General features: G+C 33.7%; 3 protein-coding genes across 4 annotated transcripts; all 3 read left to right on the top strand.

Moving 5' to 3' along the window:
• The first annotated feature begins 398 nt into the window (after positions 1 to 398).
• On the top strand, positions 399 to 4,650 carry LOC25494270 (putative glycine-rich cell wall structural protein 1). Of its 2 annotated transcripts, none has more exons than XM_039833923.1 (2): positions 399 to 853; positions 4,284 to 4,650. In XM_039833923.1, exons 1-2 carry the CDS (start codon positions 529 to 531, stop codon positions 4,334 to 4,336), a joined length of 378 nt encoding a protein of 125 aa, XP_039689857.1. In that variant the 5' UTR covers positions 399 to 528; the 3' UTR covers positions 4,337 to 4,650. The 2 variants fall into 2 exon arrangements, with proteins under 2 accessions (XP_039689857.1, XP_039689856.1); XM_039833922.1 differs by lacking the exon at positions 4,284 to 4,650 and adding an exon at positions 905 to 1,326.
• LOC25494271 (glycine-rich protein 5) lies at positions 3,534 to 4,279 on the top strand (the record flags this gene model as incomplete). Its single annotated transcript, XM_013603106.3, has 1 exon — positions 3,534 to 4,279. A coding segment is annotated over exon 1 (372 nt), but the record flags the coding sequence as incomplete, so codon positions are not given.
• A 2,875-nt stretch (positions 4,651 to 7,525) lies between the features above and the next one.
• On the top strand, positions 7,526 to 8,370 carry LOC25494272 (glycine-rich protein DOT1). Its single transcript, XM_013603107.3, has one exon. It carries the CDS (start codon positions 7,651 to 7,653, stop codon positions 8,143 to 8,145), a length of 495 nt encoding a protein of 164 aa, XP_013458561.1. The 5' UTR covers positions 7,526 to 7,650; the 3' UTR covers positions 8,146 to 8,370.
• The last annotated feature ends 3,868 nt before the right edge of the window (positions 8,371 to 12,238 follow it).

The raw sequence follows: 12,238 nt of genomic DNA on the forward strand, positions 1-12,238 counted from the left end.
GGTGCACAGACAAAATCCCTACCTCACCTATAACCATGAGATGAGCTGTCCACGCAAAGGATCAGTAATAATAATAATAATATAATTAAAATTTTAAAAAGAGCAAAAACACCATGTCATATTATCATGCATATAGTCAATAATAAACAGCCTTTCATCCTCCACTATGGTTAGTGGCCATCATATGAGTCGACATATTGTATTGGAACATGTCATAAATCATGCGAATGTGCATGTTCAAGGGGCTTCAACCACAAGTTTTTGTTCATCCAAATCCAAATATGCCACGCAAATATGATTTCCCCCACTTTCTAGCCTCAAACTTAAAATAATCATTCCACATGTTCACACCAAAACTAGAGCATTCAGCGGCTATAAATATACTTCAAAACCTCTTCAGAGTATCAACAACAAATACACTGCATACCCTCTAAAGTTTGTTCAATTCTATATAATAAATATTATACTATATTGTTCGATATCCTTAGTTTACCTTTGCTTGATTTGCTACTTCAAGCTGCTACATTAATGGCTGCACCTTGGTCGTGTTGTTTACTTGCACTGCTTGTTTTGGTGTCAATTATTGAATCAGAAAGCAGAGTGGCTAGGAAGGATTTGGGTTTGGACCTTGGTGGATTGGGAATTGGACTTGGTGCAGGAGTTGGTTTAGGAATTGGAGGTGGCAGTGGCTCTGGAGCCGGAGCTGGTGCAGGCTCTGGTTCTGGTTCTAGCTCTTCCTCAAGTTCATCGTCCTCTTCGTCTTCTAGTTCTGGGTCTGGTTCCGGGGCAGGGTCGGAAGCAGGCTCATATGCAGGCTCTCGGGCTGGTTCGGGATCAGGTGGTAGAAGTCGCGGTGGTGGTCGTGGTGGTGGTGGAGGAGGTGGTGGAGGCGGTGGTGGAGGAGGTGGTGGAGGCTCTGGGCAGGGCTCTGGTTATGGTGAGGGTTATGGTCATGGTGGGGGTTATGGTGAAGGTGGGGGTGATTAATTCAGGAAATGCATGAATTGACTAATATATAAATAACTAATATGGTTGACACAAATAAAAGAAAATATAAGTAGCAGCTGGTGTGAATGAAATAATGAACACGTTAGATGGTTGATTCCATGCATCATGTGTGTTTTAGTGAAGAAAAATTAGTTGTGTTTCAATTTCAACCTTTTGTTTTAGTCTTCTTGTTATGAAAATTTCCAATATCTACTTGTAATTTGGCATAGCTTTAACTTTTTGAGTTGTAGATGATGGCACTGTTGTATTGTACCATGGTTGAATTCAGATATATATCATATCATATATATACAAGTATTGATTAATTTCCACTCAAAATTGCCGTGTTCTTATCTAGTTTGCTTTCTTTTTCATGCAGACCAACTTTTAAGTACTGTATAATTAATATTCCTCAAAAAAAAAATATCATGTATAATACTTAAGTTACAAATTTATACCATTTGGTTGCACATGAAATTTGAAACCTATATATATAAGTCTATATATTCTTTTCCCATTTCTAATTACATGCAGATGAAATCTTTTCTTTATGGCAATGCAGATAAAAGTTTTGTTACTGCATATATAGTTTTGGTTTCTCTATAATAAGCAATTTATTGTGGATGCAAATATACCTATCTTATATGGATTGTATGACAAGTGGGAAGGGACGAACGTACAAAGCTAGTGAGACGTAGGTACAATAAAACGGAACTACATCTGCTGTGTAGTCTATATATTGTGAGATATGGCCACAATTGGCTGAACTTGGTTGCTAAACTTTGTTTTTCTATAACTCTATTGTTTGCTTCTAATAATGCCGCCTTCCCACACCATAGCCTTCCTTCAATGGAACCACATTTAGCCATCAATAAAATTTACGGGATCTAACTTTTCTATACCAAAGGTGTAAAGCCGTGGTTAAAGGGTCAGGGCACTGAAATAGTTTAAGGAGGTCCATGGTTCGATCAATTCGGCTAACATTTTTTTTTCCTCTCTAACAACTAACATTTGCCTATAAAAAAAACTTCACTATAAGTGAAGTGCAATTCGATGCACTCCTCGTCTTTATGCTCAAATTTGTTGATGCCGCAACTCAAATTTGTTGATGCCGCAACTCAATCTCAATGTCCAGCCAAACTCATGGAGACTATGAATATTGGAGAAGGCAAGATCAACTTGTTTTTCATGTCATTCTCTCATCCATGGATCAGAATGTTATCACTCTACTTGGCAGTGAACAAACTTCCAAACAAGCATGGGACTCACACTCACATCATGTAACGCTAGGATCGTCTCTCTCGCTTCAACAAAGGCTCTCAATCTATTTACCTTCAAAGTATAATGGCTCTATCAAATGAGCTTGGTCTGATCAAATATCCTCTGGATGACATAGTCATTCACACCCACAATGGTCTTGACTCTTGAGTCTAAATAAAAAGAGATCTCTACATTATCCCGTTATTCAAGATCCCCTTGGATCACATAAATATACCAAACAGAAATCACCCTAAAATATGGTCATTAACAAATGAATCTAACATTTGTTAAAATAAATAAAATGAATCTAACATTTGTTAAAATAAATAAAATGAATCTAACAGAAGAGTTCGGAACTGTACACTGATCCTCATTGAGTAAGTCACTCATAGGCAGGGCCGTCCCTAAAAATTCGGAGGCTCGGCTCTGAGAATGAAAAGAGGTCAGTGATAAAATCAAAACGTATTTTTTTAAAAAAAACAATGATCTATTTATATTTTTTAAAAGATAAATATAAGGTGCCGTATATATGCGGTACACCCAAAGATAAAAATGACTACCGTATACATGAGGAACCCCTACCTAACACCAAAAGCAAGAGGACCTAATTCTAATAGGCCTAAAAGGCTAAAACAAGGAGACAGAAAATGGCTAGGGGTATTAAAAAAATAAAATGGAGGACAGTAGTACTAGTGGGTATTAAAAAAAAAATTGAGGCCCATGACTGAGGGATGCCCAGCTCTATTGAGCTGTTTGCACCCCCTCAGGGACGGGCTGCTCATAGGGTAATAAAAGCATTCTTGAACCTTCCATAAGAATGAGCACCAGATATAGTAATCTAGGTGCAAATTGATCATCATGCAACAAAAAGTTAATGATATACCACTACTAGCTTATACAAAAATTTGGAGACAATTGATCAAAAAAAGCTTATACAAAAATTAGGAGATTGGCAGTGGCACCAGGCAAGCAAAAAGCAGACTTTCATGTGTATTAACAAAATCCTTACCATAACCATGAGATGAGCTGTCTACACAAAGGATCACTGATATATTTTTAAATTTGAAAATGAGCAAAAAAACCAAACCATACCTTTGTAGCACCGACACTTTTAATTAAAGACGTGATTAATGTTCAACACATATCAATTTCTAAAACCGACACGTGTGGTTTTATATATCAGTAATCAGTGTTAATGTCGTGTCTGTGTTTGTACAACTGTTTCGTAGTACCATACCATACATAGTCAACAATAAACAACCTTTCATCCTCCACTAAGTAGAGTGGCCATCGTATGAGTCGGCATTGTATTGGCACATGCCATAAATCATGCCAATGAGCAAGTTCAAGGCGTTTCAACCACAAGTTTTTATCCATCCAAATTCAAATATGCCACGCCAATATGATCTCCTCTACTTTCTAGCCTCAAACTTAAAATAATCATTCCGCATTTTCACACCAACACTATACATACTCTACAACTTAATTTCACGCCATGCCATCAACCATAGAATTCAGCATCTATAAATACTCCAAAAACCTTTAAGACCTCTTCACAGTAGCCAACAAATCAAATACACTACATACCCTCTAAAGTTTGTTCAATTCGATACTATACTTGTACTATATAGTTGGCATTATAATTAATAACAAGGAATCAATGGCTGCACCTTGGTCATGTTGTTTACTTGCGGTGCTCGTTTTGATGTCAGTTATTGAATCAGAAAGCAGAGTAGCAAGGAAGGATTTGGGTTTGGACCTCGGTGGGTTGGGAATTGGACTTGGTGCAGGAGTAGGCTTGGGAATTGGAGGTGGCAGTGGCTCTGGAGCCGGAGCAGGAGCTGGCTCTGGAGCCGGAGCAGGAGCTGGCTCTGGCTCTGGTTCTAGTTCTTCCTCAAGTTCATCATCATCTTCATCTTCTAGTTCCGGTTCCGGTTCTGGGGCAGGGTCGGAGGCAGGCTCATATGCAGGCTCTCGGGCTGGTTCGGGATCAGGTGGTAGAAGTCGCAGTGGTGGTCGTGGTGGTGGTGGGGGAGGTGGTGGAGGCTATGGGCAGGGCTCTGGTTATGGTGAAGGTGGTGGTGATTAATTAAGGAAAAGCATGAATTGATTGACAAATATATAGATAATACGGTTGATTTAAATAAAAGAAAATCTTAGACTGTTTGGTGCAATAAATTAGTAGCTGGTGTGTACCTAAATAATGAACATGTTAGATGGTTGATGCCATGTTTTGTCAAAAAAAAAAAAAAATGGTTGATGCCATGCATCATGTGTGTTTTAGTAATAAAAATCAGTTGTGTTTCAATTCAACCTTTGTTTTAGTCTTTTCCTGTTATGATTCCAAATTTCCAATATCTACTTGTAATTTGGCATAGCTTTAGTTTTTTGAGTCGTAGATGATGGCAATGTAATGATGTATCATGGCTGAATTCAGATATATAAAAAAGAGTATTACTTAATTAAGTGCGATATATATCATATTGGGCATAAATGTCCAATATATTCACTCGGTACGTGAAGTCTTTAGTTTGACTGCTGGCGTCTCTAACTTTTATTATTTCTCCTGTATTTTTTACATTAATTAATTAACATTTTATTCAAAAAAGTGTCCTTGTGGAGACTTGAATCGGTTACCCCACACTCTATTCAAAAGAAACAAACTAATTCTTCTGCTAACAATTTCTTGTTACATGTTGAAACGGTTCAATATATATTGCATACAATTTTGGCACCCCCAACAAAATTAATCAAGATCCACCATTGCTTTCTTTGCATCGCTACAAGAAATTTATCACAAATTTCACTTTTACTGACAGTCAAAATTCATCACTATGGTAAAAAATTTCGTAACTAAATCCGTCTGTCATTGTCAAATGGCTGTCACAACATGTTTTCCACCTTTACCTACGGTTTTGTCCGTAGATAAAACTTATCATTGTTTTATTTTGTTCAGATTATATAAAATTTCTGGCTCCGCCACCACTGGTGCTGCCTATATTTGTCCATTGTAATTACATGCAGATAAAAGCTTTTCTTTACAATTACCGCATGCAGATAAAAAGCTTAGTTGCTGCATATAGTTTTGGCTTCTCTACAATAAGCAATTTACTTTATAAAACAAAATAAGATATATCAATTGACGGAAAAAATCAAGTGTTGATATTTTTAAAAAAAATCATAAACCAATATATTGTATAGTATAATCAAACTGGTAAATGCCAAATAAAAATTGGAGAAGTGATCCAAAAGTCCTAGCTCAACTGACAAAATACCGAAATTGTTAAGTCGGATACCATGATCGGGGTTCGAACCCCAATACCTCCACTTATATGTATGAGTTTATAATGATTTTGTCATTTCATCTATCTACCAAAAAAAAATCGGAGAAGTCTGGAAGAGAACAAAAAGAATAAAAATGCAGAAGAAGACAGAACCCCGAAAGCAACAAATGAAAAACTCCTAAAACAGAAGTTAAAGTTATGATTGCACCAAATCTGCAACGTCAAACAGATTTGGTTTGTTGCGTGTATGTGCAAAGAAGAGCTCTGATTTTTATTTTTTTTTAGAGGAAGAAGAGCTGTAATTTAATTTACTAATTTGTGTTGTGGTTATAATAGCTATGATTTTACTAAATTTAAAGGTTTTTTCTAGATTACTTTGAAGAATGGTGGATAATTTATCCACCAACCAATGAAAATGAGTAATTTGTTGGTGGGTCAAGATAGTTCATGGATACCGCTTAAAAATGTGCTTATGTGGCTAATGTGCATTGGTTGGGGTAAATTACCCACCATTCTTCCATGGGTACCCTAGTTGTCACCAAATTTAAAACATGACATATAGTTACTGGTGTGCTTTAAGCTTGCATTCAATTTGCTATTAATTTTATAAAGCAAAAACAACACATGTTGGTAAATAAATATTTGGTTTAAATATGTATTTCATCCTTGCAATTAGGGGTCGTTTAAAAATTGGTCTCTGTATTCGCTAATCCTTCAAAGCTAGTCTTGTAATCATTAATCATTTAAAATTTTGTCCTTTGACCAACTTAATCACTGCCACGTCACTAATTCGATGACATGACAATCACTACCACATATGAAATTCCAATTTTGCCCTTAAGAAGAGGATAAAATATTGAAGAAAGAATTGAAAAGCCAAGGGTAAAATTGAAATTTCATGTATGACAGTGATTGCCACGTCATCAAATTAGTGACATGTTAGTGATTAAGTGGGGAGAGAGACGAAATTTTAAATGATTAAACAATGCAAGGGTAAATTGTCATGATTAACGATTACAGGGACCAATTTTTAAACGACCCCTAATTACAATGATGAAATACATATTTAAGTCTAAATATTTTAACTTAAAGCACATAACTTAACTTAAAACATAAAGGTCTCCTTGAAAATTTACTTTAGGCCATGTATATATTCACTTGGAAACACATAATGTGCATATGGATTCTTTTTGAACGGATTTAAATTTGTCTTTGTCACCAACCAAATGAAAAGGCGGTATGGATTCAACATGTCATGTCATCGAAATCAAGACTTTGAAGGTCTTGGTTCAACCACTTGAGTTACGCCTTAAGGACAATTATGTAGGATATTCTTTCTCGGGCATTGATGAGTAAGCATGCATGTCATGACATGAAGTTCTTTAATGTATATCTAAAAACATGCTTATAAGAAAGTGAAGAGGAAATTTGCTATTTACAAAAGGGTTACAACTGTTACATAATCAAAATATAAACACAAATAGTCCGGGACATATATTAAGTTATTAACATATGAGTTAACCAACGTTTAGTTTTATAAATCAATGGAAGATCAATAATTACAGATAAAAATAAATTTCTAACAAAATAGCTTGGTAACTCTTCCATAACGTTCTCAAATCTCAGCATATGTTTTACATCTTGAATTAACGTGTTTTAGTGGCCCTGCAAATAAACATACATATCCTTAATAGCATTTCTTCTTGAATTTGGATTACACGTATCAAAATCATGTATATCCCACTATGTATTATACATTATGCTGAAGTGAGTGGCATGTACTGTTACTAATGGACTCATCTCAATAACGACAAATAATGTACACATATCCAAATTAATTTCTGCTATAAAAATTTCCACCAGAAAAAAGTTGACTTGTGCCACAAGTGACACCCCCACTTCCTACATTGTCCCATTTCCATACGCATGCACACCTCTAGCTTTTACACATGCTTGCCGACGTACATTAGCGCTATCATAATCTCATCTATAAATAGCATGCATATCTCAACATACTTCTCTACAATTAAAACATTTCAATCTCTAAATCAATATTGGCTTTAGATAAGTTCAAACGTGCTGATATATATATTTGCCTTTTATTGTTTGATCCGTGACAATGGCTTCAATGAAGATTTTAGCTGTTGTTTCTTTGCTTGTTGCAATGAATGTTATTGCATGTGAAAGTAGAGCAGCAAGAAAGGACCTTGGGTTGGACTTGGGTGGTGTGGGAATAGGGTTGGGTGCTGGTTTAGGACTTGGACTTGGTGGTGGTGGTGGTGCTGGCTCTGGTGCTGGTGCAGGGTCTGGTTCAGGGTCTGGTTCGGCTTCCACTTCAGGATCAGGATCGGGATCAGGGTCTTCTGGAGCAGGTTCTGAAGCCGGCTCCCATGCAGGATCTCGTGCAGGGTCAGGGGCTGGGTCAGGAGCAGGTTCTGAAGCCGGTTCATATGCAGGTTCTCATGCTGGGTCAGGGTCTTCTGGAGCGGGTTCTGAAGCAGGTTCTGAAGCCGGTTCATATGCAGGGTCTCATGCTGGGTCAGGGTCTTCTAGAGCGGGCTCTGAAGCTGGTTCATATGCAGGATCTCATGCTGGATCAGGAAGTGGAAATTAAGTAAAATCATATCCATATTATAATAAAACTTCACCTTCACTATGTGATGATTAAGCAACAATATAATTTCAATAATTAGTTCAATATACATTTTGTAATTCAATTCTCCCCTTATATATGCATGTGTGTCCATGGTTCAATGTTTCTTCCTTTCTATTTCTTTGTATAAATAAACATTATATATATAAATAACGAGCGGAGACTCTTGGTTCTCATGCTAAATTATATACATGTGTTCAATATTAACAGACAAATCCTTTAAATTGATGTAGGAACTTGGATGCTTATCCAAACGACACTTTGCTGCCTTATTATATCATTCCAAATTTCATTTTCAGTCATGATTAATTCAAAAGCTATGATCTCTAATTTGTACGTGTGAAAGAAACAAACACACACATATCTTCTCTTTAGAATAAAAAACAAGAATATGCCGATCTTTAATATAATCCTTAATTTAATCCATAAATTACCACTCTCCAATTTACTTTACTACTTAGGTCTCACTACCAAAAAAAAGAGACTACTTTGGTCTTTTTTTTTTGTTACAAAGCTAACAAGGGAAAAAAAGAAAAGACAGAAAAAGAAAAGAAAAAGACTTAAGCTCTTGGAAACAAGGTTCCCATGGCGTCGATCCTGATCAAAGGGAGAAGGTCATGAGGAGGAGTGGTGTGAGAAAAGTAGTCTGCATTAGAGTTTGCTCCTAGCCAGGAGAAGTCCAATTGAAAAGGGAAGACTCAATTTTTTCACGTATCTTTTATAAGCAAAAAGAAAGATCGGTGTGTGTATTGTTACATATATTTTTTAAAGGACATATTGTTACATTTCTGTTGTGTGTACACACACATCATATTTACAATATCTTTCTTTTTTTTTCATCTCAACGACTCTTCAAAGTTTTTATTTAAGCATTTTCTTCAGTTTGGAGATCTCGAAGGTTTCACCAACAACTCTCGTTTGACTTTTAATATTATTTGGATTGAAGCTCTTTTTACTATTTGAAAGGATCGCAATATGAGGCATTTTCATAATAAATTGAAACAGTTTCTATCTTTATTGAAAAAGGTTAAGCTCCAAACATGTTGGTAGTTTAAATCTTATTACGCTGTTTTTTATTTTGAGTATTCGATTTGGAGGTTAAGTCTTTTGTTATGTTTTCATGTTGTAACGTAATTTTATTTTTCTTGGCTACTTTGTTATAACTTGTGAATTGTCTCATTGTATTTTTTGGATTCTTTAACTTCTTTTGGCACACTTTGTGCTAGAGGAGCTTGTGTTGGTTTTATAATATAGTTTGCTTAGCTTCTCCAAAAAAAAAAATATCAACAATATATTCTTATATTTTCTAACGACACCAATGAAATAACATTTTTATAGTCCAATTTATTTATATAGATAAAGAAATTATTAACTTAATACTTTAGAGAGTAAACGTCTCTTTGCCTTAGTTATGGGAGTGTGGGGGCACAGTGGCAGAGCCAAGATTATTATAAAGTATGGGCAAAAAAAAATTGCAACACATCTATAGGGTTTACATAAAAAAATTGCAAGCAAATAATAAAAAATCTAAAAAAATTGCCCAATTTATAAGAGTTTATATAATAAATTCAGAGGGATTTACAAAAGGAATTGCAAAAAATTTGAATCAGAATCCGGGCTTACCGGACCTTGAAACCACCCATGTGGGGGCAGGTGCCCCACTATGTTATCAATATTTCTTGAGAGTTATATGTATGTTTGATTAGTTGAACTGATAAATTTAATTTTTTTTTTCTAACCGAAGTTGGTTCCTGCTGCTAGCGCAAGAGTTTCATTAGTAAGCAATTTTATTTGTTAGCATTTTTTGAGTCTTGGTGTTCAGTTTTGACGAGTCGTCATGACTTAACTCATCCAAAAAAATGAGATTTTATTTTTTTGTTGTGAATATTATCAAATGTTGGACGTAAAATTACATAAGGCATGAACAATTGAATGCTTGTTTTTTGGTATAAATTGTACATCCATGATGCACGATTGTGGAGTACTAACCTTTTGAGTCACTTGGGATCGCAATGGATGATAAAGTTCTCTCTTAACACTTGTATGTTCTAGACTAGATTTAAATCCAAGATCCGTAGGTTTTATTTTGGTCCATTAACTTTTTTTCTTTTTACTTTGTTCATTTAAATTACATATGCTAGACACTTTCCCTTTTATATTATTATTTTTACTAAACTATCAAATTGGTCTTTATTTTTGTAAGTCATTTTCAAATTAGTCTTATACTCTGTTAATATTTCAAACTAGTCTATGTCTTTGTCGAAACTTTCTCAATAAGATCCAGGTCATTATGTTTTTGTCACATGACGAGGGACCTAATTGAGAAACTTTGGACAAAGACATATACTAGTTTAAAATATTAATTGAGTCAATGACTAATTTGAGAATGACTTACAACGACATAGATTAATTTGATGGTTTACTCATTATTTTTTCTTTTCATACTAGTTAGATACTTTGGTCTCTTGAATTACTAACTTTGAGACACTTTCGTCCTTTATAAATTAGACAATAAAAGAGATGATTAGGGTATTTAACATTTGTTACTTAAAGGAGAGAATTGTCTTATAATGTAAGAGAGCAAAATATGCAATGTAAACAACTTAAGGGATTAATAGGGAACCTACAAAATTTAAGACCTTATTTACGAGTTTGAAAGAGAAGAGATAGGAGGGATTTGGTGGAAAATGAAAGGGGGGAACTTTTCTGGTAGTTTGTTCTTCATCAAAATCCAAAATACTCATAATTTGAGGAGCTCAAAAACTTTATTGGATGAAGATTTTTAAGAGATTTATACGAGTTCTTCAAATTTAATTTACGTTGCTATAAAATTTTTAAAATTAAAAATATATTAATCATATGAATTAATTTATCATTCTTTAAAAAAAATATAAAAGATTTGTTTATTCTTTGCTATATCTGCCTACGTTTAAAAAAAAATATTAAGAAAAGATTTAAAGACGAAATAAAACTTAAAAAATAACTTAAAGAATCGAAAATATAATTTAGCCCTTTTCTAATGTATGACCGTATATTTCTTTTTTTTTTTTTTTTAAGGAATGACCGTATATATTTCATGTCAACTCTATAACTAGTATTTTGATTATGTCAAAAAAAAAAAACTAATGATTTTGATATACCGAGTAATTTTTACCTAATAAAACAGTTTTATGATGTGTTTTTCAACAAGGATAAATTTGAAAAAAATACTCCTTCCGTTTTATAATAAGTGACACAAGTTAAAAAAAATTGTTTTAAAATGAATGTCAATTTAGATTTTTAATACAACTTTAATTTTTTTCTCTCAACTTTACCCTCAATAAATACTCCAACTTTTCTCTCGCATAATTTTCAATACAATTTTAAGTTTGTCTTTTTCTTGGGCAATTTGGTAAAAGTATTATGTTTAATGACTATTTCATTTCATTCCTTAATTTGTATGCAATTGATTAAAACGACACTCATTTTAAAACGGAAGAAATATTAAATATATTAAAGTGTAAATTACACTCCCTTCCCCTCTTATGTAAAATATACACTTCCCTCCCCTCTTATTCAAAACATATTAGAAAATATTTCATTCCCCTCCCTTGAGAGAAGCTTGAATTACATTCTCCTCCCCTTTCATGTTAAAATCTACGCTTTAGTCCCTCAATTTTTTATTTTTTTTATTTCTAATAATCTAACAAACAAATAATCTAACACAGAAAAATAGCATTGCGGGTTCATTTTAATATAATCAAATTTTGAATATATATCTTTCTCTATTTTATATTCACAATTTCATTACCATATAGTTTTAAACCCTATTATAAAATATGAAACAACCCAAAACAAAATTAAAATATGTGAAAAATTATTAAATTCGATTAAGTATGGTTATTTAAAAGTGAATTTTATACTCTAAATTATAAAATTAATAACAAAATATTTAAATTTAATTGTTATTGACATTTAGATTATAAAGAAACAAATTTATATTTTATAAATGGAGATTCAAAATTAATATATATTATACAAATATTTATTTATGTTAAAAAAGATTAAAGTGTAG

Source organism: Medicago truncatula, chromosome 4 (assembly GCF_003473485.1).
Source record: "Medicago truncatula cultivar Jemalong A17 chromosome 4, MtrunA17r5.0-ANR, whole genome shotgun sequence".
NCBI lineage: Eukaryota > Viridiplantae > Streptophyta > Magnoliopsida > Fabales > Fabaceae > Medicago > Medicago truncatula.

Coding starts and splice junctions, on each gene's coding strand:
- LOC25494272 (XM_013603107.3), top strand. CDS start 7,651: ATGGCTTCAATGAAGATTTTAGCTGTTGTTTCTTTGCTTGTTGCAATG.
- LOC25494270 (XM_039833922.1), top strand. CDS start 529: ATGGCTGCACCTTGGTCGTGTTGTTTACTTGCACTGCTTGTTTTGGTG. Junction 854..904: donor ATCAGGTGGTAGAAGTCGCG/GTGGTGGTCGTG, acceptor GTGGTGGAGGAG/GTGGTGGAGGCTCTGGGCAG.